The sequence below is a fragment of the Panulirus ornatus genome, chromosome 5 (genome assembly GCF_036320965.1).
Source record: "Panulirus ornatus isolate Po-2019 chromosome 5, ASM3632096v1, whole genome shotgun sequence".
Classification (NCBI taxonomy): domain Eukaryota; kingdom Metazoa; phylum Arthropoda; class Malacostraca; order Decapoda; family Palinuridae; genus Panulirus; species Panulirus ornatus.
In genome coordinates, this window is record NC_092228.1 from 40,571,031 (window position 1) to 40,598,530 (window position 27,500).

At 47.0% G+C, this 27,500-nt stretch overlaps 1 protein-coding gene across 17 annotated transcripts in view; it reads right to left on the minus strand.

Moving 5' to 3' along the window:
- Window positions 1–27,500, minus strand: part of HDAC4 (histone deacetylase 4) — a 245,157-nt gene that overhangs the window by 68,192 nt on the left and 149,465 nt on the right. For 9 of the 17 annotated variants that reach the window (XM_071662021.1, XM_071662016.1, XM_071662017.1 and 6 more), the window contains 4 exons: window positions 15,018–15,083; window positions 11,987–12,105; window positions 9,021–9,191; window positions 2,728–2,817 (listed from right to left, as the gene is read on the minus strand). In XM_071662021.1, coding sequence (XP_071518122.1) covers window positions 2,728–2,817; window positions 9,021–9,191; window positions 11,987–12,105; window positions 15,018–15,083 — 446 coding nt within the window. The remainder of the gene's footprint in view (window positions 1–2,727; window positions 2,818–9,020; window positions 9,192–11,986; window positions 12,106–15,017; window positions 15,084–27,500) is intronic. The other 8 variants (XM_071662023.1, XM_071662022.1, XM_071662030.1 and 5 more) reach the window with 3 other exon arrangements.

The following is a 27,500-nucleotide window of genomic DNA, read 5'->3' on the forward strand; positions in this document are numbered from 1 at the left end:
CACAACACTGGCTCTACCGGTGTTGTGAGGTCACATACAACACTGGCTCTACCGGTGTTGTGAGGTCACATACAACACTGGCTCTACCGGTGTTGTGAGGTCACACACAACATTGGCTCTACCGGTGTTGTGAGGTCACATACAACACTGGCTCTACCGGTGTTGTGAGGTCACACACAACACTGGCTCTACCGGTGTTGTGAGGTCACACACAACACTGGCTCTACCGGTGTTGTGAGGTCACACACAACACTGGCTCTACCGGTGTTGTGAGGTCACACACAACACTGGCTCTACCGGTGTTGTGAGGTCACATACAACACTGGCTCTACCGGTGTTGTGAGGTCACATACAACACTGGCTCTACCGGTGTTGTGAGGTCACACACAACACTGGCTCTACCGGTGTTGTGAGGTCACACACCAGTCTGGCTGGCTGGTGGTGGTGGGTGGGTACAATATGCAAATTACCTTGGGCCAGTGTGGGGGGGGGGGGGTTCAGTCAGATGGTGTAGTAAACACCTACAGGGCAGATGGCACCCAGTGTCCACACAGCTGGTCTACCTGCCAGACGCTGAACACGTGGCCGACCTGCTCCATCTACCAGTCTGGTAGACTGGTAGATGCCATATCTACGGGACAATGTAAGGCGTACATATGTGTAATGTAAGGTGTACATATGTGTAATTGTATGTGATGATCCGTGTGTATTGTATGGGGCGACATGTTTACACACAGGTGTGTGTACGTATGTCTGTGTGTATACGTATGTGTCTGTGTGTACGTGTGTGTGTGTACGTATGTGTCTGTGTGTACGTGTGTGTGTGTGTGTGTGTGTGTGTGTGTGTGTGTGTGTGTGTGTGTGTGTGTGTGTACGTATGTGTGTGTGTGTGTGTGTGTGTGTGTGTACGTGTGTGTGTACGTATGTGTGTGTGTGTGTGTGTGTGTGTGTGTGTGTGTGTGTGTGTACGTATGTGTGTGTGTGTACGTGTGTGTGTGTGTTGTGTGTGTGTGTGTACGTATGTGTGTGTGTGTACGTGTGTGTGTGTGTACGTGTATGTGTGTGTGTACGTATGTGTCTGTGTGTACGTGTGTGTGTGTGTGTGTGTGTGTGTACGTATGTGTGTGTGTGTGTGTGTGTGTGTGTGTGTGTGTGTGTACGTGTGTGTGTACGTATGTGTGTGTGTGTGTGTGTGTGTGTGTGTGTGTGTGTGTGTGTGTTCTGGGGTTGTCATGCACGGGGGTTGTGTGTGTGGGGGGGGGGGTTAGGTCACAGGTCACACTGCATGACATAAACACACACACACCCAACGTCCCCCCCCCCCCAGGTCACCATGCCCATCCCGGGGTCACCATGACGGTCAACTCAAGAGACAAACAATAAATAAATAAATATACAAAAATTTAAAGTCAAAACCTGGGTCATTCATGCCCCCCCCCCCCCCCCCACCCCATTACACCATGCTGACCAGGTCATTCATGTGAACCTTTGCCTCCTCCTCCGACCTGACCTCTTGCGCGAGATGACCTGACCTCTGGCGCGAGATGACCTGACCTCTTGCGCGAGATGACCTGACCTCTTGCGCAAGATGACCTGACCTCTTGCGTGAGATGACCTGATCTCTTGCGCAAGATGACCTGACCTCTTGCGCGAGATGACCTGACCTCTTGCGCGAGATGACCTGACCTCAGACTCCACCCACATAATCAGGTCGGCTTCTGATGCTCCCAGTGTTATTATACGCTCTCGTACTGAAACCTGGCGAACTGATGTACTCAAAAGGTTGTACTCAGCGGGTTGTAATTGTACTCAGCGGGTTGTAATTGATCTCAGCGGGTTGTAGATGTACTCTGAGGGTTGTAGATGTACTCAGCGGGTTGTAGATGTACTCTGAGGTTTGTAGTTGTACTCAGCGGATTGTAGTTGTATCAAACGGGTTGTAATTGTACTCGGTGGGTTATAATTGTAGTCAGTGGGTTATAATTGTACTCGGCGGGTTGTAGTTGTACTCAGCGGGTTGTGAATGAGTTGTACGGTGCGTTACGTCGTTGTAATCAAAGAGGGTTGTTAAGTCCAGGTACTGAAGGGGGGGTTAGGGGTTGTTTACGACGTCGGACTGACCAGGTCAAACCAGTGTTGCTGGAAGGGTTAAATTAAACACAGAACCACCGCAACGCCACAACCAGTCAGGTTGTACCATGCTGGAACTCACAACACAACACAACACAAGCCCAAGAGACGTGAGGGTAAGAACGACACACAAGTGTAAGTGCCACTCTACAAGCAATGGTTAATTTCCACAACACAGAAAATGCCACACGGGGGAGGGGGGAGGAACAACAACAACAACAACAACAACAACAACAACCCCTACCTAAAGATGTGCCGGCCAGGGGGGGGGGGAGGGGGAAATGGTTTATCCCCCACACAACAACAGGGAACCACAGGAGGGGAGGGGGGGAGGGAGGGGGGAGGGGTGGGGGGGGTGGGGGGTGTCGTCACACACACACACACACACATGCTGGGGGGGTCGTGGAGCGGGGGGGGGCGGGGGGGAGGAGAGGGAAGACAGAAACTAGGAGCCAACAGAGAGAAACACACACACACACAGAGTGCAATACAAGGTGCAGAGCGCCACTCAAAGAGGGGGGGCTGTGGGGGGCGGGCGGGGGGGGAGGCCGTTTTCTAACCGCTCAGGCTGGGGGGGGAGGAGGGGAGGTAACTAACCTTGAGGTGGTTCTGTAGTTCATTATGCTGCTGTTCCAGGAGGCGCTGGTGCTCCTGTTGGAACTGGTGGAAGAGTACGCTCTGTTGTAGCTGTGGGAGATGGGAGAGAGAGAAAAACACAGCTAGAGAAAGGGGGAAGGGGGGGTAAAGGGGGGGGGTTGGTCATCATGATGATGATGATGACAGTTAACACCCCGCACGCACGCACGCACGCATACATATACAACACACGTCCACCCAGACGGGTGGTGGGTGGGTGGGTGAGTTTCGACCTACGTAAGTGTATATACGTGTGGGGGGGTTCGAGTCGAGAGAGAGAGAGAGAGAGAGAGAGAGAGAGAGAGAGAGAGAGAGAGAGAGAGAGAGAGAGAGAGAGGATCCCTCGCGAATCTCCCGAAAGGTCGGGACCATAACAAACCCAGCAGCAGCAGTCACCCCTCATACGTCACAATGTGACGTCATACGACAACAACAACACAGGAGGCGGGCAACCTCTCCTGCTTGAGCCTCAGTGTACCAGCAGCCGGCTTTATGTAGCCCAGGGTAGGTGGTGTGGCCAGGCCCGGGCCACATATGTATCATCCTGACACACATATGTATCATCCTGACACATACATATGTATCATCCTGACACATACATATGTATACCCTTCCCCCATGGGCACGAGTTCCTTAAATCGGCTCAGGACAAAAAAAAGGTACAATTAATCCATTCAAAAAAAGGACGAGAGAAAGAAAAATAATTCGACATCTTCCCTGTATCCGTGAGGAAGGATGTGTCATAACGGTCAACACTCGAGTGGCCGACCGCTTCACACTAAACCAAGGGACGACACAGCAACCGCTCCCGTGCTGTGGGGTTCCAGGTCTTAAAAAAAACAGCCTGAGGCACACTGAGGCAGCTCACAAGAGCAGGAGCAGTCGACATCATAACCTGTAGAACACAGGAGAGAGAGAGAGAGAGAGAGAGAGAGAGAGAGAGAGAGAGAGAGAGAGAGAGAGAGAGAGAGAGAGATAGAGAGAGAGAGAGAGAGAGAGAGAGAGAGAGAGAGAGAGAGAGAGAGAGAGAGAGTAGGGGGGGGGGGGGGGCAGCCACATCGGTGTCTTGTCTTGGGGACTGGGTTCTGACCAAAGCGCGCCTCCAAGATGGAGGGAAAGTTGGATTATTTCTTTTTATCTTTCTTTAAAGAGACGAAGTGGGCAACCACTGATGACACCTGACCTCTGTGGACACGCCCCTTCATGACACCTGGGCACGTGTCATGAACCTGTGTACACATGACGTGTCACGTATTCTCACACATACACGGCCTGCGTGTCAGACAACGTGACATATATGTGTGGTGTCATATATATACATATATAGGCAGAAGGGACGCCATATATATATATACACCTGGGTTGAGGGGGGAGAAGGGGGTGTGTCATGAACCAATACATAACAATGGTGTCACAAATCAATAAGAATGGGTGTCATGCCTTACTTCACAACTGGTGTCAAAAAATATATAAAAGATTCTTAATACATAATAGAAAATGGGGGATGTCATAACTCAACAAAGGGTGTCATACATCAAATGGGGGAGGGAGGGTGTCATAAATCAATATATATAGCAGGTGTGTCAGATATATCAATATAAATCAGGGTGTCATACATCAATATACGTGTCAGGTATAAATACACAGTTGGGTGTCATAAATCAATACATACATATATGAGAAAAGCGTCATATAACAAAATATATAATCATAAAGTCATAAATGAATATATAATCGGTGTCATAAACCAATATAAGGCAGAGGAGTCATATATATAAAATAACACAGAAGGAGGTTGTCATAAATCAATATATAACAGGTGTGTCATATATATATATATATATATATATATATATATATATATATATATATATATATATATATATATATATATATGAGGGGGTGTCATATGTAGAAACCAGGTGTGTCGGATGCCATATGGTTGAGGTGTCACATATGTAACAGTCAAGATATGTATACTTTTAAGGACGGTGGATACATATGCCGGATGTATGATAACTGATACATACGTGGTCATACATACTGGGGGGTTACCTTCCATGACACATACCTGACCCGTCTGCCGCTGTACGGAGTGCAGGTCACGTACATGTGTACTGTGTCATACTGCTTTACCGTTGGCGCATACTGGCACACACACATATACATGTCAAGTGTCATATACATGGCTGGGAACTGTGTGGCGTCGTAGCTTCGTCTCTTCGATGTATATCAAACTGACTGTTATATTTCTCTCTTGTCTCTCCCCTGATGATGATGTGATTATGACACGAAAGTGCACTTGGCAACTTATCGTGTTTCATTTTCCCCCTGGACTCATAGGAATATATATATATATATATATATATATATATATATATATATATATATATATATATATATATATATATATATATATTATCCCTGGGGATAGGGGAGAAAGAATACTTCCCACGTATTCCCTGCGTGTCGTAGAAGGCGACTAAAAGGGGAGGGAGCGGGGGGCTGGAAATCCTCCCCTCTCGTTTTTTTTTTTTTTTTTTTAATTTTCCAAAAGAAGGAACAGAGAATTCGGCCAGGTGAGGGTATTCCCTCAAAGGCCCAGTCCTCTGTTCTTAACGCTACCTCGCTAATGCGGGAAATGGCGAATAGTTTGAAAGAAAAAAGAAAAAAGATATATATATATATATATATATATATATATATATATATATATATATATATATATATATATATATATATACATATATATATATAAATATATATATATATATATATATATATATATATATATATATATATATATATATAAATCGATGCTGGTTCAGCAGTAGTTTAAAACGTTCACATAACCATCAGAGATCACGTGCGGGCAAGGACACACAGATACACGCATGGTTAACTACGAGGGCAAATGAGTATATACACGTACTAAGTACCAGTCTATCGATCAATTCCGATAGATAAAAGATCGACAGATGATATCCAGACCATCATATCTTGACCTCTTGTGACCTCTGGCATCTCCACGTCTTGTAAACAACACACCGAACCCTATTCTTAAACAACCCAATAACCACATCAAGGTCACTGATCAATGTAATTACATTCTATTCATAACGACCGGGAATTACCGTAATTAAGTTCTATATATAACCGGATTAATTACAGCAATTACTGGTTATTAATACGACTAATTACTTTTGAATTCTTGAGGATGTTATCATCTATGGTAATGTATTCTGACCATTACATAAAAATAATCAAATAACTAACATATTTATCGCATAAACAGCAGTAAACACACACACACACACACAAGTCCCAGCTACGTCTCTTCGTTGTACATCAACTGACTGTTATATTTCTCTCTTGTGTCTCCCCTGATGATGATGATGTGATTATTACACGAAAGTGCACTTGGGAACTTATATACATGTGTATATATATTTCCCTTAAATGACCCTGTAAACCATTTATCCCTTAGTAATGGCCCTGTAAACTATTAGCCCTTAGTAATGGCCCTGTAAACTATCATGACCCATAATAGTGGCCCTGTATACCATTATGACCCTTAACAGTGACCCTGTATACCATTATGACCCTTAACAGTGGCCCTGTATACCATTATGACCCTTAACAAAGATCCTGTACACCATTTTGACCCTTAACAGTGACTGTATACCATTATGACCCTTAACAGTGGCCCTGTATACCATTATGACCCTTAAACGACCCTGTATACCATTATGACCCTTGACAAAGACCCTGTACACCATTTTGACCCTTAACAGTGACCCTGTAATCCATAACGACCCTTGACAGTGGCCCTGTGACCTTGATCGACCTAACGCCCAGCATAACGACCCTTGCCATCGACCAGGTACGACCTTGGCCGGACCCCCTCTCACCGTCGCTACATTACGAACCATCGACCCGAAGACGCTGCTGCTGCTGCTGCTGCTTCACCTGACGTAAAGGTTTACGAGACAGCAATCACTTACGTCGCCCGAGGGTTAAATAAGGGTCATTATAATATAACTGGTCTGGAGGAGGGGGGGGGGGGATGGTTAGGGGTTGTTTACTTTCTGAAATTCTTTGTCTGGTAACGACTTAAAGACAAACACATGGGGGTTATATAAACCCATTACCACGACGGTACGACCCTTGACCACGACGGTACGATCCTTGACCACGACGGTACGACCCTTGACCACGACGGTACGATCCTTGACCACGACGGTACGATCCTTGACCACGACGGTACGACCCTTGACCACGACGGTACGACCCTTGACCACGACGGTACGATCCTTGACCACGACGGTACGACCCTTGACCACGACGGTACGATCCTTGACCACGACGGTACGATCCTTGACCACGACGGTACGACCCTTGACCACGACGGTACGACCCTTGACCACGACGGTACGATCCTTGACCACGACGGTATACGACCCTTGACCACGACGATACGACCCTTGACCACGACGGTATACGACCCTTGACCACGACGGTATACGACCCTTGACCACGACGGTATACGACCCTTGACCACGACGGTATACGACCCTTGACCACGACGGTATACGACCCTTGACCACGACGGTATACGACCCTTGACCACGACGGTATACGACCTTTGACCACGACGGTATACGACCCTTGACCACGACGGTATACGACCCTTAGGCAAGAAGATCTGACCTTTTCCCCTAACCCTTAAGGGACGAGCTAAGGGCCATTGACCATCATGCTCAGACAGCCTCGCTCGCCCTTGCGTTCTGGGGTCGTAATGTCCTGTTGACACGGATCACAACAAGGGAAGTGTAACTGGCTCATTACAACCCTCCTGTACACACACACACACACACAGACGGACACTCATCCTCCAACACTCTCATTCCCAGACATGGTTCCTATGGCGCATGACAACTAACACAGTCAACACAGCGCTGCAAACACTGGAGGGACGCTGGGCGGGGCTAAACGGAGCAGTTCTCACGAGCAACCAATAGCGAGCCGCCGTGGGCGGGGACTACCGACAGACCAGCCAATCACGTCACGCGAAGGGCGCGGCTTCGTGTACCCAGGACTAGAAGGGCATTAAAATGATGCCACATATCGTCTAGCGTCCTGAGGATGTATAATACAGCTGTATCTACTGTATCTACTAAATCATGTAGACATGATATCAATAAACATTCTTCTTTTGTCCTTGAATAGATATAATAACATATATATGCATCCACAACAAGCGACTAGGATCTTATCAAGGACAACACTGTACGTGTTTTGAGCAATGACATTAGCAGGCGATTCCATTCCCTGACGAGGTAGTTCGGTAGTTTAAGTGGTGGGGGAGGGGGGTGTTTGTCACTGGGGCTGTGAGCGGGGATGTCAAAACATCCATGGGGACGGGGGGGGGGGGGGGGTAATTACCCATGTGGGGGGGGGGGGACGAGAACAGAGAGAGGACGACCATCTGAGCACACGACGGCACGACCATCGGAGCACACGAAGTCGTACGACACCTGGGCGTGACGACCCTAACACAAGCGGTACCTAAGCATCGCACCGGGAGGGTCGTGCCCCCCAAGGGGTCGTATCGTCGTGCCCCCCAGGGTCGTACCGTCGTGCCCCCAGGGGTCGTACTGCCGTCCTATGTAATACACTGTAAGGAACATGAGTGTGGCACCTCACACCTCGACCAAACAGATGGCTCGATCAGGGCGGGGCGTCGGCTGGAAGTTGTTGCAGGGTTGTGGGGAGTTGTGAACACAGGTGGTGCATACTGTGGGCCGGGAGGGAGGCTGGAAGTTGTGGCAGGGTTGTGGGGAGTTGTGAACACACAGGTGGCGCCTACTGTGGGGCAGGAGGGAACCTGGAAGTTGTGGCAGGGTTGTGGGGAGTCGTGAAGACACAGGTGGTGCATACCGTGGAGGGAGGGAGGGGGTTGTGACAGGGTTGTGGGGAGTTGTGAACACACAGGTGGTGCCTACTGTGGGGCAGGAGGGAGGCTGGAAGTTGTTGCAGGGTTGTGGGGTGTCTGTGGGGCGGGAGGGAGGGAGGCTGGAAGTTGTAGCAGGGTTGTGGGGAGTTGTGAACACAGGTGGTGCACACTGTGGGGGTGGGAGGGAGGCTGGAAGTTGTTGCAGGGTTGTGGGGTGTCTGTGGGGCAGGAGGGAGGCTGGAAGTTGTAGCAGGGTTGTGTGTGTGGAGTCGTGAAGACACAGGTGGTGGGTGCCTACCTTGATGTGTTGTTGTAGCTGTTTCTCGTGCTGTTCTGCCAACTGCTGCTGCTGCTGCTGGTACTGGTGCAGGAGGAGCTGCTGCTGAAGCTGCTGCTGCTGTTTGAGCTGTTCAGGAAAGCAAGGAGGTAACATGAAGCCACCAGCTTTGGAAAACCCGACGTGTTTAGCCTGTAATGAAGCGAAGATAGACATGTACCTCCACAGGAGCATTTCACCCTCCCATCGGTAGCCATTAAATACATCTTACTTATTTATTTTACTCGGTTATCCCCCATTGATCGACTTCATTTATCCCCTTCATCACCTCTTTATCTACCCATTCACCACCTTTATTTACCTCTTCGTCACCTCTATCTACCCCTTTATCACCTTCAATTACCTCTTTATCACCTATATCTACCCCTTTATCATCTTCATTTACCCTTTATCCTCTTCATTCACCCCTTTATCACGTTCATTTTCCCCTTTAACACCTTCATTCACCCCTTTATCACCTTCATTTACTTCTTTATCACCTATATCTACCCCTTCATCATCTTCATTTATCCTTTATCTCCTTCATTACCCTTTCATCATCTTCATTTACCATTTATCCCCTTCATTTACCCCTTCATCGCCTTCATTTACCCTTTATCCCCTTTAACACCTTCGTTCACCCCTTTACCACCTTCATTTACCCATTTATCCCCTTCATTTATCCCATCACAACCTTTGTTTACCCCTTCATCCCTTCGATTACCCATTTATCCCCTTCAATTACCCGGTTATTCCTTTCATTTACCCATTTATCCCCTTCAATTACCCCTTCAGTTATCTGCCCTACATCCTTCCTTTATCACACTATGGGAAAACATCTTTATCACAGATAAGAGAAGGGGAGTTCATTTTCCACAAGATTTCCCCTCAAGCTATCAAAATACTCTCCATTGCAATACATAAAACAACTAAACAGGTAAATATATAAACAAATACATGCATGTACATACAGAAAACTAACCTGGAAACAAAAACAATGTTTTTGTCAAAACAAAGAGAAATATAAAGCCATTTAACCTTCAAGTAACAACTATATGAAGTAGATACTTTATCTACCCACTACTGTATCTAACAGTTACTGTATCTACCCACTACAGTATCTAACAGTTACTGTATCTACCCACTACTGTATTTAAGCTACTGTATCTAACAGTTACTGTATCTACCCACTACTTTATCTAAGTTACTGTATCTACCCACTACTGTATCTAACAGTTACTGTATCTACCGACTACTGTATTTAAGCTATTGTATCTACCGACTACTGTATCTAAGCTGTATCTACCCACTACTGTATCTAACAGTCAATTATCTACCCACATCTAACAGTTACTGTATCTAACAGTCAATTATCTACCAACATCTAACAGTTACTGTATCTAAGAACTGTTAACTACAAGTTAATGTATGCAGAACCTACTGTTATCTAAGAACAAGTTACTGTATCTTAGGTACTGTATTCATCAGCAACTGTATTTCACTATTGTATCTACCAGCCAAGGACGGTACGACCTCCCCTGAGCACGACGGTACGACCCCTTGGTTATAATAGCCAGGCTTCGCGTAGTGGTCAGGTCAAAGGTCAGGCCTTCATACCCCAGGGGTCGTACCTGCGTCGTGGTGGCTGGTGATGGGTCGTTACGGTCGTACTCAACGATGGTTGACCTTGTTGCATCAGAGGTCGTTCATGGCCGGTTTGGCATCGTGACGTATCTAAATGACAATTGACCTACCAAATGACCCTATCATGGCGTAGTTAAAACTAATTAATTCTGGTTCACAATTATCCCAATGGTTCCATCTGGTACCAGGTCCACTGCCAGGTACCAGGTCCACTACCAGGTACCAGGTCCACTACCAGGTACCAGGTCTACTACCAGGTACCAGGTCCACTACCAGGTACCAGGTCTACTACCAGGTACCAGGTCTACTACCAGGTACCAGGTCCACTACCAGGTACCAGGTCTACTACCAGGTACCAGGTCCACTACCAGGTACCAGGTCCACTACCAGGTACCAGGTCTACTACCAGGTACCAGGTCTACTACCAGGTACCAGGTCTACTACCAGGTACCAGGTCCACCACTAGGGACCTGGTCCTTCTCAATCAAGCCTACACATCATCCACTCTCATTCCCCTGGTGAACATAATCATCATATTCTTTTGTCTAGATTTACTCAAAACTTTCTCCTTCCACACACACACACACACACACACACACACACACACACACACAGACACACACACACACACAGACACACACAGACACACACTTCCAAACTCTATCAACAACATCTGTACATTCTCTGATGACTGCCACTACTTTAGCCTCATCTGCAAACAGCGACTAATTCACCTCACGTGACACCCCCCCCCCCCCAAATCCCATCTACTCACCACAGCCATACCTATATAGACTCCCTCGTCCACACACACAGATTAAACAGCCATGGCGCCATCACACATCCTAGACACAGACCTACATCCACACACACAGATCAAACAGCCATGGTGCCATCACACACCCTAGACACATTAAACAGCCATGGCGCCATCACACAACCTAGACACATACCAACATCCACACACACAGATCAAACAGCCATGGTGGCATCACACACCCTAGACACATTAAACAGCCATGGTGGCATCACACACCCTAGACACATACGAACATCCACACACACAGATCAAACAGCCATGGCGCCATCACACACCCCAGACACAGACAAACATCCACACACACAGATCAAACAGCCATAGTGGCATCACACACCCTAGACACATAACAACATCCACACACACAGATCAAACAGCCATGGTGCCATCACACACCCTAGACACAGACCTGGAACCACTTAATATTAACAAGAACCATCTCTCTCTCTCTTCGCGTGAGGGTTCCCGTCTGTGCCAGCTGGCTCACCTGCAGTATACGTTGCTGGAAAGATGAGTCCGGGACGACAGCTTCGCTGGCCATGTCGCTCAGGTCTGTGGCAGAGCAGGGCGGCAGATGTGGGGACCCCAGCGGTGGACTGCCAACCTCTGTCACACACCCCACCAGGGACAGGGGAGGGGAGGGGGAAAGAAAGAACATCTGTTTATCTCGTGGTGTAACACATATCTCCCCCCCCCCCAACCCCCCGGTCCTTCTACCACAACACCTGTGCTGACCTATGTCAAACCACCCCACACCCCCACCCAAGGGGATGTAAACATCTGTTTACCCCGTAGAGTGATAAACAACCCCCCCCCTCCCCTTCAACCCCTCTTAAAACACCTGTGGTAACATATGTGTGTGTGTGTGTGTGTGTGTGTGTGTGTGTGTGTGTGTGTGTGTGTGTGTGTGTGTGTGTGTCTGGGGGTCAAGGAATGTTAAGTTCTGGGTCGTATGGAGGGAATAACAAGAGAACGAACCCAAGTGAGAACTCATGTTCTGCCTTGTTCACGGTGGGGTGAACACGTGTGCTGTCTTGTCTGTCTGTCTGTCTGTCTACGCAAACATTTGTTCTGGCTTGAAGAGGGGGAGGAGTGGGGGGGGGGATGTTAAAACACGTCCCGAACTTTTCCAGCACACGTGTTCTACGCAGAACAGTTCTCGAAAGTTCGCTACCCCAAGGAGAACATTTGTGCTACGCGTCAATATGGTCCTCGCGTCCTGGTGAACACAGAACATGTGTGTTCTGTGTTCACCCCCTGTGGGAGAGATGGCCACACCTGTGTTCCAAAGATGTTCATCTGTGTTCTCTCTTTCCCCAAGATGTTCATCTGCGTTCACTCTGTCAACAAGATGTTCATCTGTGTTCTCTCTGTCCCCAAGATGTTCATCTGCGTTCACTCTGTCAACAAGATGTTCATCTGTGTTCTCTCTGTCCCCAAGATGTTCATCTGTGACACAAATATGATTTTCCTTTGTTATATCTTCTGAGTTATTCGTGATCTGTTCATGGTCCACCTGTTCACTTCGTGGTTTAACTAGAACGTTCGCGTTTTAGTCCTGGTTTAACTAGGGTACACCTGTCCCACCGGTGGTTTAACTGGAGTACACCTGTCCCACGGGTGGTTTAACTGGGGTACACCTGTCCCACGGGTGGTTTAACTGGGGTACACCTGTCCCACGGGTGGTTTAACTAGTGAGTTAAGATAGCAGCAGTGAGACACTAAGATAATAGTGAGTGAGTTAAGTGAGATAGTGCAACGCTGACTCAATAGTGAAAGCTAAAATGTCAAGAAAATTAGTCCCATGGCCGCCCAGTTTACCGGAGGGAAACGGAAACACATTACATCAACTCGGGCGGCAATACAGGAGGGGAGGAGGAGCAGGTACTTCAAGGTAATTATCCATACTAAAGGGCGCGGGGAAGGGCCATATCCACACTCAAGGGCACGGGGAAGGCCATATCCATACTCAAGGGCACGGGGAAGGCCATATCCATACTCAAGGGCGCGGGGAAGGCCATATCCATACTCAAGGGCGCGGGGAAGGCCATATCCATACTCAAGGGCACGGGGAAGGGCCATATATATATATATATATATATATATATATATATATATATATATATATATATATATATACGTTTTCCACGTGAGTACCGTCGCTATGGGTCGTGAAGATGGTAAACCACGACGTGAACACGGGGAGGTCAGGGTTCGAACCCCAGTCCTACTGGAGTAACATGCATGTTTACGACGATGCTACGCAAGGGACGGGGGTTCGATGCCAGATAGAGTTTATCATTATTAATTATTATCATTATTATTATTTCATTATCATTACTATTATCATTATCAATATTATCATTATTATTATCATCATAATTACTATCATTATTATTATTTTTATCATTATTATTATTATTATTATTATTATTATCATTATTATCATTATTATAATTACTATTATTATCACTATTATTATTATCATTATCATTATTATTATTATTATTATTATCATTATTATTATTATTATTATCATCATTATTATTTCATTATCTTTATTATCATTATTATTATTATTATTATTATTATTATTATTATTATTATATTATATATTAATATTATTATTATTATTATCTTAATTACTGTTACTATTATTGTCATTATCAGTTAACTAAACATTGTGTTCTGTATTTTCTTTATTCAGTAATATTTAATAAACATGTTCAGTTATCATGTCTACACAACCAGACATTACCAGACATGATCTTCATACGCAAAATTACATTCCAAATTTGAGTCAGACTCTCACGTGTTACGCATGAGTGCGTCTGTGTGTGTGTGTGTGTGTGTGTGTGTGTGTGTGTGTGTGTGTGTGTGTGTACTGGTTAAGAGCGATAATACAGGAGGGGAACAACAGAGATGTGTAAAGACTCAAACTGTATTACAATGTTCCTAGTTACTATGTAACCAGCAGGAGACGGTACGACCCTTGTGTGTTGACCTGATAGGTCGTTAGGTCAAGGGTCAGGTCATAATAATATCCCTTGCACCAAAGGTCGTACCGTCGTGCCCTAAACGGTCGTACAGTCGTTAACACATCACCAGTAAGGTACCCGCACATTAAATCAATTAAAAAATATCTTTGTTGAAATGATAAACAAAATATGTAGTGAAGCAATTACCTTTATATATATATTTACTTATCAACAAAGGTAATTACTTCACTACACACACACACGTACGTACATGAACAAACACACACACACAAAGAGACACACACAAATACATACATACATACCTACATATATATATATGTATATATATATATATATATATATATATATATATATATATATATATATATATATATATATATATATATATATATACAAGGACGACTAAATATTAAACTCTTAAAACGACCTCTCTCTCTCTCTCTCTCTCTCTCTCTCTCTCTCTCTCTCTCTCTCTCTCTGTATCTATCTATCTATCTATTCTATCTATCTATGTCTTACCTTTCTTGACCAAGGGAGCGGCATAGGTCGTGTTGATTTCCATTACGTGAGAGGAGGAGATTTTATCTGCAAGAGATAAAGAGATAACAAGAGATAAGAGATGATGGCCATGGGTCCGTCTGCCTCCCCACCATGTTAGCAGCACACCACCCCGCCTCCCATCTTCTATACACCTAACACCCGACATCGAATAACGAGTTCACGTTAGTTACCCCATTACAATCATTGAGGAACCAAGGGATCATTTACCGCGATAAATCATTTAATAGATCACATTTACGACAGATACATTATCACAATAAACATTATAATTACTATTATTCTTTATACCTATTTTGAACATGGATTCAATTTCTAATTTGTCTAAATAACTTGACTAATTCACTCAAACATCAGAGTCAGTGTTGTGATAATGCCTCCACATCTTAGTACAACCATTAGTGTGTTGTGATAATGCCTCCACAACTTAGTACAACCATTAGTGTGTTGTGATAATGCCTTACCTTACTACAACCCAAACATTATATACATATAACTAAATCTTAATCAATGAATACACAAATACATAAATGTAATTAATAAATACATAAATGTATTCAATAATTACATAATAAACACATAAACGTAACTCATACATAAATGTAATAAATGCATAAATGTAAATAATAAATACATAAACGTAATTAATAGAAAAATGTAATCAATTGATACATAAATGTAATTAATAAACACAAATATAATCAATAAATAAATGTGTAATTAATAAATACATTAACTTAAGTAAAGCATAAATCTAATTAATATACATAAATGTAATCAATGAAGACATAAATGTAACTGTTACACAAAAAGGATTTTCACACAAGATTTCATTTAATGTAATCATTAATAATTATCATACAAGTCACTGCCAGTCTGGCGGTTTCTATACCTCACTTCGTTTTCTATACAAGCTATAATATGAAATAGCTTATAGTCTTAAGCTGGTCTCAGTATGTGTATAGAAAACTGGATGTGTGTACTGATGTCAACAATGGTGTATTGTGGCTGTAGAAAACGGGTTGTGTATATTGATGTTAACAACGGTGTATTGTGGCTGTAGAAAACGGGTTGTGTAATACTGATGTTAACAATGGTGTACTGTGACTGTAGAAAACGGGATGTGAGTACTGATGTTAACAATGGTGTATTGTGGCTCTAGAAAACGGGATGTGTGTACTGATGTTAACAAGGTGTATTTCATAAGACCATCTTAATGATGTTCCTGTTAACACATCATACATTTAACACGTCATTATCATTCATCATACATCATACACTTACACTTATAATCTCGTGTCCTCATACATCATACACTTACACTTCTAACCTGTTGTCATCATCCATCATACACTTACACTTATAATCTCGCGTCTTCATACATCATACACTTACACTTATAACCTGTTGTCATCATCCATCATACACTTACACTTATAATCTCGCGTCCTCATACATCATACACTTACACTTCTAACCTGTTGTCATCATCCATCATACATTTGCGCTGTATAAGATCTATCATCCATAATAAATCATCACTACAATGGATGTATTATATCAAACAATCACACTATATATAAATTATAATATATCTATCGTTTGTAGCATAACTAGAATGGCGGTGGTGTACGTCGTGCTCAAGGGTCGTACCGTCGTGGTCAGGGGTTGTATACCGTCGTGGTCAAGGGTCGTATACCGTCGTGGTCAAGGGTCGTACACCGTCGTGGTCAAGGGTCGTATACCGTCGTGGTCAAGGGTCGTATACCGTCGTGGTCAAGGGTCGTATACCGTCGTGGTCAAGGGTCGTATACCGTCGTGGTCAAGGGTTGTATACCGTCGTGGTCAAGGGTCGTATACCGTCGTGGTAATGGGTCGTATACCGTCGTGGTCAAGGGTCGTATAACCGTCGTGGTCAAGGGGTCGTATAACCGTCGTGGTCAAGGGTCGTACCGTCGTGGTCAAGGGTCGTATACCGTCGTGGTCAAGGGTCGTACCGTCGTGGTAATGGGTCGTATACCGTCGTGGTCAAGGGTCGCATACCGTCGTGGTCAAGGGGTCGTATAACCGTCGTGGTCAAGGGTCGTATACCGTCGTGGTCAAGGGTCGTATACCGTCGTGGTCAAGGGTCGTACCGTCGTGGTAATGGGTCGTATACCGTCGTGGTCAAGGGTCGTATACCGTCGTGGTCAAGGGGTCGTATAACCGTCGTGGTCAAGGGTCGTATACCGTCGTGGTCAAGGGTCGTATACCGTCGTGGTCAAGGGTCGTATACCGTCGTGGTCAAGGGTTGTATACCGTCGTGGTCAAGGGTCGTATACCGTCGTGGTCAAGGGTCGTATACCGTCGTGGTCAAGGGTTGTATACCGTCGTGGTCAAGGGTTGTATACCGTCGTGGTCAGGGGTTGTATACCGTCGTGGTCAAGGGTCGTATACCGTCGTGGTCAAGGGTCGTATACCGTCGTGGTCAAGGGTCGTACCGTCGTGGTCAATGGTCGTACCGTCGTGCTCAAGGAGGTTTAAATCATTCCCAGCCTGGTACGACCCCAGTCAGACAACGGGCCCAACTTACGCACATTTCAATCTCCAGTTTTCACAAGCCTTTCACCTGTACCGTTCATTCCCCTGTTGGTCAACAGACAGTTTCTCTAGCCAGGCCGTTGGGCGAGATCTGTTGACCAACGGCCGCCAATCACCGCGCTCCACAGCCCCGGGCCGTCCAATCACCATCGAGCGCCGACACGTCACAGGTGTCGTCACGCCGTGACGTCGCGCCATCTCGCCCATCCCCCGACCAATGACCGCGCGCCGCCGCCCCCCAGGCGGCCAATCACCGCCCAGCGGGTATTACGTCGCGCGTGACGTCGGGGTGTGACGTCACGTCAGCTTACAACCAGGCTTTTCCAAGGTTACGATGCCGCGCATGGCCGCCCCAGGCGTTTAAACGCTCGGCGTTATTACGGCTCACTGGACTTTAAACGCTTCCTTCTCTCCACATAGTAAAAGCTACGCTCATACGCACACACACGACAGTTTTACTTCAGCGTTTTTTGAACGAATTACGTCATAAATGACAATGATTTGTGTACAATCGTCAAACGTGTGGTTACGTTACTGGCTAGTACACCTAGGCCGCCATCTTGGGTATGCTAGGGAAGTATACTGACCCCTTGATATATACCAATGTATATATATCATACCGTCCTTATATTTTAAGGTCAGGTCACGGGGTCAGGTCGTTATTCTAACCCCAGGGAGGGTCGTACCGTCGTGTGTTGCGAGGGGTCGTACCGTCGTGTGTTGCGAGGAGTCGTACCGTCGTGTGTTGCGAGGGGTCGTACCGTCGTGTGTTGCGAGGAGTCGTACCGTCGTGTGTTGCTGTAAACCAGCGTTATCCCCCCCCACACCCACATCCCCCCCCTCCTTCCGTACGTGTATGCACGACCGCCCAACTGTTAAACCACATAATGATCCAACTACCTCATCAAACACCCTTAACTACCGGCACTCACCCCATCTTCAGCCCTAACCAGCCAGGGTGTGTGTGTGTGTGTGTGTGTGTGTGTGTGTGTGTGTGTGTGTGTGTGTGTGTGTGGCTTTCACCACCTTCCAACATCCCCCCCCCCCACAATCTGCTTCCCATTGTGGGGGGGCGGGCGGCCCCCCTCCCTCCCTCCTCCCCTGTGGGACCCCCGGCCATTACCAGAGCCTTCCCCCCCAGGGGGAGGGGGGGGAGAGGATGGTAGGGGGAGGGGGGTGTCTCCATCAGTAGACACCCCCCTCCCCTCCCCAAGGCCCGCTTCCCCCCCCCCCCTCCCTAAGCAACACTTTATCTTAAGTTCCCTCACTATTATAAAAACACCCACACACCAAAACACACACACACACTGACCTTCCCCATATATGATGGGTTTTTTTTCTCTCTCTCTTCTCTCTCTCTCTCTCTCTCTTCTCTCTCTCTCTCTCTTCTTCTCTCTCTCTCTCTCCAAACCCCCCTTTAAAAAAACCCCTTTTCCGAAAACCCAAAAAAACCCCCAAAAAAAACAAGGACTAACAACCCACTACAACATGCTACAACCATCACAACTCACCCCCTAAATCGTTCCTATACAACCATGACATACACGCTACAACCCCCCCCCCCCCCCACACACCCCCCCCCCCCCAAAGAACACCTCTCCAAAGTGGTATTATACCAAGAAAAACAACCTCATACTACAACCCAATATTTATTATTAACAACCTTATACTACAACCCAATATTTATTATTAACAACCTTATACTACAACCCAATATTTATTATTAACAACCTTATACTACAACCCCTTTTCTTTTTATTAACAAACCTTAAAACTACAAACCCCAAAATTATTTTTAACAACCTCAACTACAAAACCCCAAATCTATTTTAAAAAACCTTTTACTACAAAAACCCCAAAATTTATTATTAACAACCTTATACTACAACCCAATATTTATTATTAACAACCTTATACTACAACCCAATATTTATTATTAACAACCTCATACTACAACCCAATATCTATTATTAACAAACATGTAAATTACTTTGATGTCAAACTTTCATTATCCAAGTTATGTTATACCTTACTGAAAATTTTTTTAGTATTTATATATATATATATTTTAAAATATATATAATATATTTTTATATATATAATATATATAAATATATGTTATCTTTTGGGCGCTGTCTTTCCCCCGTTAGCGAGGTAGCGCAAGGAAACAGACGAAAGAAAGGCCCAACCCACCCCCATACAAATGTATTTTACATACAGTCCACACAAAGCACAAATACATCCTTTAAATCCAACGTATAGATATATATATAAAATATACAATAAAAAAAACAGACATAAAAAATATATACACATGTACATTTAAAAAAATTTTAAAAATTTTTTTTTTTAAACTTTCGCGCCCCCCCCCCTTTCAGATTACCAAGCAGACGAAAAATTAAACCCCCCCCCCCCCCAAAAACATGTTCATACATAGGTCCACCCCCAAATTCTTTCCTTCCTCTTTCCTTTTCCCTCCCTTCCTCCTTTTCTCCACTGACACACGATCAACCCTATCCAATCGTCTTCACTCATCCTTTCCCCCTTTCACCCCTCATGTTTTCACCCATCAAAAAAAATTTTTCACCCCATTTTTCCATCCAAGGGTTCCCTCCCCCTTTCCCCACCCCCGGGTAAACCCGGCAACTTTTACTCCCCCCCCATTAAACCCATTCAAAAAAAACCCTTTTTTCCCTCAACCCCCCTTTTTTATTTTTCCCAACCTTTCCCCTTACCCCAATATAAACCAACCTAAACCCCACAACCCAAATCTATTTCCCACATATCCTTGGCAAACCTTTCCATACCCAAAGCCTGAACCTACAAATTTTGGAAATATTTAAAATAAATTTTTTTAAAATTTTATTAAATTTTTTAAATATATTTAAGTTATTTTTTTGGGGTTCTCCCGCGTTTGGGGGGTAGCGCAAGGAAACAGACAAAAAGAATGGCCCAACCCACCACATACAAATGTTATACATACCGTCCACACACGCACAAAAACATACCTATACATCTAAATTTTAAAAATATTATATACATATAAACACACAGACATATACTAATACCAGTCATAATTCAAAACTTGCTGCTTCATTATTCCCGCGCCACACATGTCCAGGGGGGGGAAAATGAAACACGATAAATTCCCAAGTGCACTTTCGTGTCATAATCACATCATCAGGGGAGACACAAAAGAAAAATATAAAAGTGAGTTGTATTCATCTGTTGTGACTGTTATAAAGATGTAACGGTTACTGGTATTACCTTACTAAGCAGCGTTACCCTGTTACCAGCCTAGAAACTGTTACCAGTTAGGTAACAGAGAGGATCGACCCCTTGAGAAAGCCGTTGTAACAATTACACGTTACAACTACCGTAACAAACGACCGCCTTGTTACCATCTCATGAATTTCTCTGGTCACAATTACCTACGTGGGGTCACCACTGTCATGTATCACATCACACTGTTACCAACCACACCACACGCTCCCACACAGCGTTACCAGAACGAGAATGTAACACACACACACACACACACACACACACACACACACACACACACACACACACACAGTCTATTAAACACAGACCACAAACGCTGTTGCCAACACCAGGAGATTTCCCCCAGACACAGTTGCCAAGCTGGCAAACCACCCATTATTATAACCCGCTCACTGGTAATCACAGGTTAATGGTTCCCGGCCGCCGCCATCTTCCTAGTGTAATCACCTGTTGGTTGAGACGACCAGACTGGATACAACCCAGGCAGCCACGTTACAACATACTGAAGAATGGTTGTAGATCAGCCACCACGTGGCAAGCATGCATAACCTAACCTAACCAAGGTGAACGTTGAACATTATATAACAACTGTTCACCGTAGTGTTCACTCGATGTTCAGATGAACACCCTCACATCTCACAACACTCTTGCTTGGGGGGTTATTACAACCAACAGACTAGCACAACACGGGGCAATACGTACATACGTGTTCTGTCACTAACAACCAGTGACAACTGGTACATATAAGGTGTTATAAATATAACTCATAACAACCAGGCTACAACCTACAACACTTGTAACGGAAAGCAAGTAATTCTAATGTAATTTCCAAGGGAAAATCACATTTAAATGAGAGTAATTATATAACCAGCGAGCGGAATTGGGTCACCTGACGTGTGGTTATTATAATGGGTCATTATGACAAGACTGTTACAACCATTATGTGACGCGTCTGGATCCCTCCCGAACACGAGGGGAGCGTCACAAGACCCGTAACATGCGAGCTGTTACGACCCGGGACGTGGTTTGTTACCTCATTGAACACGACGGTACGACCCTTGAGCACGACGGTATACGACCCATGAGCACGACGGTACGACCCATGAGCACGACGGTACGACCCATGAGCACGACGGTACGACCCTTGAGCGCGACGGTATACGACCCTTGAGCACGACGGTACGACCCATAAGCACGACGATACGACCCATGAGCACGACGGTACGACCCATGAGCACGACGGTACGACCCATGAGCACGACGGTACGACCCATGAGCACGACGGTACGACCCTTGAGCACGACGGTACGACCCTTGAGCACGACGGTACGACCCATAAGCACGACGATACGACCCATGAGCACGACGGTACGACCCTTGAGCACGACGGTATGACCCTTGATCGCGACGGTACGACCCTGGACCACGACGGTACGACCCTTGAGCACTACGGTACGACCCCAACTTCATCTCCAACACAACCTCCTTCCCCTAACACCAACTCCATCTCCAACACTACCTCCTCCCCTAACACCAACTCCATCTCCAACACTACCTCCTCCCCTAACACCAACTCCATCTCCAACACTACCTCCTCCCCTAACACCAACTCCATCTCCAACACAACCTCCTCCCCTCACACCAACTCCATCTCCAACACTACCTCCTCCCCCCACACACCAACTCCACCTCCAACACTACCTCCTCCCCTAACACCAACTCCATCTCCAACACTACCTCCTCCCCTAACACCAACTCCATCTCCAACACAACCTCCTCCCCTCACACCAACTCCATCTCCAACACTACCTCCTCCCCCCACACACCTGCTCCACCTCCAACACTACCTCCTCCCCTAACACCAACTCCATCTCCAACACTACCTCCTCCCCTAACACCAACTCCATCTCCAACACAACCTCCTTCCCCTAACACCAACTCCATCTCCAACACTACCTCCTCCCCTAACACCAACTCCATCTCCAACACTACCTCCTCCCCTAACACCAACTCCATCTCCAACACTACCTCCTCCCCTAACACCAACTCCATCTCCAACACAACCTCCTCCCCTCACACCAACTCCATCTCCAACACTACCTCCTCCCCTAACACCAACTCCATCTCCAACACTACCTCCTCCCCCCACACACCAACTCCACCTCCAACACAACCTCCTCCCCTCACACCAACTCCATCTCCAACACTACCTCCTCCCCCCACACACCAACTCCACCTCCAACACTACCTCCTCCCCCCACACACCAACTCCACCTCCAACACAACCTCCTCCCCTCACACCAACTCCATCTCCAACACAACCTCCTTCCCCTAACACCAACTCCATCTCCAACACAACCTCCTCCCCTCACACCAACTCCATCTCCAACACAACCTCCTCCCCTCACACCAACTCCATCTCCAACACTACCTCCTCCCCTAACACCAACTCCATCTCCAACACAACCTCCTCCCCTCACACCAACTCCATCTCCAACACTACCTCCTCCCCCCACACACCAACTCCACCTCCAACACAACCTCCTCCCCTAACACCAACTCCATCTCCAACACTACCTCCTCCCCTAACACCAACTCCATCTCCAACACTACCTCCTCCCCTAACACCAACTCCATCTCCAACACAACCTCCTTCCCCTAACACCAACTCCATCTCCAACACTACCTCCTCCCCTCACACCAACTCCATCTCCAACACTACCTCCTCCCCCCACACACCAACTCCACCTCCAACACTACCTCCTCCCCTAACACCAACTCCATCTCCAACACAACCTCCTTCCCCTAACACCAACTCCATCTCCAACACTACCTCCTCCCCTAACACCAACTCCATCTCCAACACTACCTCCTCCCCTAACACCAACTCCATCTCCAACACTACCTCCTTCCCCTCATACCAACTTCATCTCCAACACAACCTCCTCCCCTCACACCAACTCCATCTCCAACACTACCTCCTCCCCTAACACCAACTCCATCTCCAACACTACCTCCTCCCCTAACACCAACTCCATCTCCAACACTACCTCCTCCCCTAACACCAACTCCATCTCCAACACTACCTCCTCCCCCCACACACCTGCTCCACCTCCAACACTACCTCCTCCCCTAACACCAACTCCACCTCCAACACAACCTCCTCCCCTCACACCAACTCCATCTCCAACACAACCTCCTCCCCTCACACCAACTCCATCTCCAACACAACCTCCTCCCCTCACACCAACTCCATCTCCAACACTACCTCCTCCCCTCACACCAACTCCATCTCCAACACAACCTCCTTCCCCTAACACCAACTCCATCTCCAACACTACCTCCTCCCCCCACACACCTGCTCCACCTCCAACACAACCTCCTTCCCCTAACACCAACTCCATCTCCAACACAACCTCCTTCCCCTAACACCAACTCCATCTCCAACACAACCTCCTCCCCTCACACCAACTCCATCTCCAACACTACCTCCTCCCCTAACACCAACTCCATCTCCAACACTACCTCCTTCCCCTCATACCAACTTCATCTCCAACACAACCTCCTCCCCTCACACCAACTCCATCTCCAACACTACCTCCTCCCCCCACACACCTGCTCCACCTCCAACACTACCTCCTCCCCCCACACACCAACTCCACCTCCAACACAACCTCCTTCCCCTAACACCAACTCCATCTCCAACACTACCTCCTCCCCCCACACACCTGCTCCACCTCCAACACAACCTCCTCCCCTCACACCAACTCCATCTCCAACACTACCTCCTCCCCTCACACCAACTCCATCTCCAACACTACCTCCTCCCCTCACACCAACTCCATCTCCAACACTACCTCCTCCCCTAACACCAACTCCATCTCCAACACTACCTCCTCCCCTAACACCAACTCCATCTCCAACACTACCTCCTCCCCTAACACCAACTCCATCTCCAACACAACCTCCTTCCCCTAACACCAACTCCATCTCCAACACTACCTCCTTCCCCTCATACCAACTTCATCTCCAACACAACCTCCTTCCCCTAACACCAACTCCACCTCCAACACAACCTCCTCCCCTCACACCAACTCCATCTCCAACACTACCTCCTCCCCTAACACCAACTCCATCTCCAACACTACCTCCTCCCCTAACACCAACTCCATCTCCAACACTACCTCCTCCCCTAACACCAACTCCATCTCCAACACAACCTCCTCCCCTCACACCAACTCCATCTCCAACACAACCTCCTCCCCTCACACCAACTCCATCTCCAACACAACCTCCTCCCCTCACACCAACTTCATCTCCAACACAACCTCCTTCCCCTAACACCAACTCCACCTCCAACACAACCTCCTCCCCTCACACCAACTCCATCTCCAACACTACCTCCTCCCCTCACACCAACTCCATCTCCAACACTACCTCCTCCCCCCACACACCTGCTCCACCTCCAACACTACCTCCTCCCCTAACACCAACTCCATCTCCAACACAACCTCCTCCCCTCACACCAACTCCATCTCCAACACTACCTCCTCCCCCCACACACCAACTCCACCTCCAACACTACCTCCTTCCCCCCCCCACACCCCTGCTCCATCTCCACCACCACTCCAACATCCCCAGCCACGCTGTCCTTCCATATATACTCTCCATCACCAAGTAGGAACTGGCTAGTCTCCATCTATCGTGGTAGATGGGAAGGCGTGGAGGTCTGAAAGGTGTGGTTTTATCTATACAGACCCGGACCATCAGAGGTCTACATCCGGACCATCAGGGGTCTTCTTGTTTACGCCCACATGAGTACCACACCAATCGGAAAGGAATGACGTCATGCAAGCCCCGTGAATAATCCAATCGCACCACGGCAGAGTTATGACGTAATGCATGCCACACACGCCCCCCGTCTATCACATGAACCAATCATCTCGCCTGTGAGTCATGATGTAATGCAAGCCCCGCCCCCATCAGTCAGCTGAACCAATAACCTTAAGAATAACTTGTTATGACGTAATCAAGCCCCGCCCCTATCATTCAGTTAAACCAATAATCTTATTAGTCACGTTATGACGTAATGTGAACCCCGCCCACACCTGTCAAGGACCTAAGAACCTCATTAATTACCTTTGATGCTAAGCAGGCCCCGCCCCCCACCTGTTAAACGGACCAATAATCACCTTAAGCACGTTACGTAAGCCCCGCCCTCCCCTGAGAGATGAACCAATAACCTAATTAAAAAGGTTATGATATTACGCAAGCCCCGCCCCCCCCCGATGAATCGATTGCCTCATTAACTCGTTTATGATGTCACACAAGCTCCGCCCCCCACCTGTCACATCAACCAATAAGCTAAACAGTCAATGTGACGTCATGCATGCCCACGTCCTCCACCAATCACAAGAACACGATCGAAAGAGTTAAACTAACCACCCATCACGTAACCCACCATTAACCCCCCCCTCCCCACCCCAGTTGGGAAAGGGTCATCCACTGACGTCAAACCCGCTCCCCCCCCCCCGCGCCCTGTACCCAGTCGTCACGTACACGCCCCCCTTGCACCTGACATCGAACCAATGATCTTAATAATCGACTCCAGCCAGCCAGCCACGTAGACCCACACCCAGGGGCCACCATCACGGGCCAGGCGGGCACGTCACTACGCATGACGTCACGCCCAGACGAACACGACCAATGGGCTACACATGGTAGTTATGACGTCACGGAAGTCCCCGCCTCCCCTTACAGACGAACCAATGAGATTAACCATAAACCGTGACGTCATGCAAGCCCGTCCCCCTACCCATCAAAAGAACGAATGAGTTAAATACCTTATCTATGACGTCAGGCAGCCCCGCCCCTTCCCACCACAAGGACCAATCACCTCACTACCCACGGCGTTAGCCACGCCCACTACCCAGCCCGCCCCTAAAAGCAGGGAACACACAGGCCAATCTCCACGACAATGGCTCGAGACAGATGGGAGACAGTTCTTGTGGTAATGTTAAACTGCCCCTCCTTCTCATGCGATAGATAAATAGACAGACAGACTGAGATAGACAGAGAGACAGATAGATACATAGATGGATACCCAGACAGAGAGATAGATAGATAGATAGATAGATAAATACAGAGAGAAACTACCTAATGGCATTGTATACGAGAGAGAGAGAGAGAGAGAGAGAGAGAGAGAGAGAGAGAGAGAGAGAGAGAGAGAGAGAGAGACATACGTATGATCGTACAAAAACCAGCCGGGGGTATTATACAAGCAGGCCGGTCAAGGACCCGGGCCGTGTTGGCCCTTAAGCCACCCGGCAATAAGGCTCATTAACACCCATCCACCGACCAGCGCCACCTGTTCAGGCAGTTCTAACCCTTACGCACCCGTGTCTTAAGGTTCAGTCCCGCTCACCCCATCAAAAGGCAGAGGCGTCACGGGGTTCTGGCCTCTACGCCGCCCTACACTAAGGTCTACTATCGCTCAGCCGACAAGTGGGCGACGGGGCCGTTCTCGCCCCTATACCATCCTACATTACGGGCCAGTATTGCCCATCACCACACAAAGAA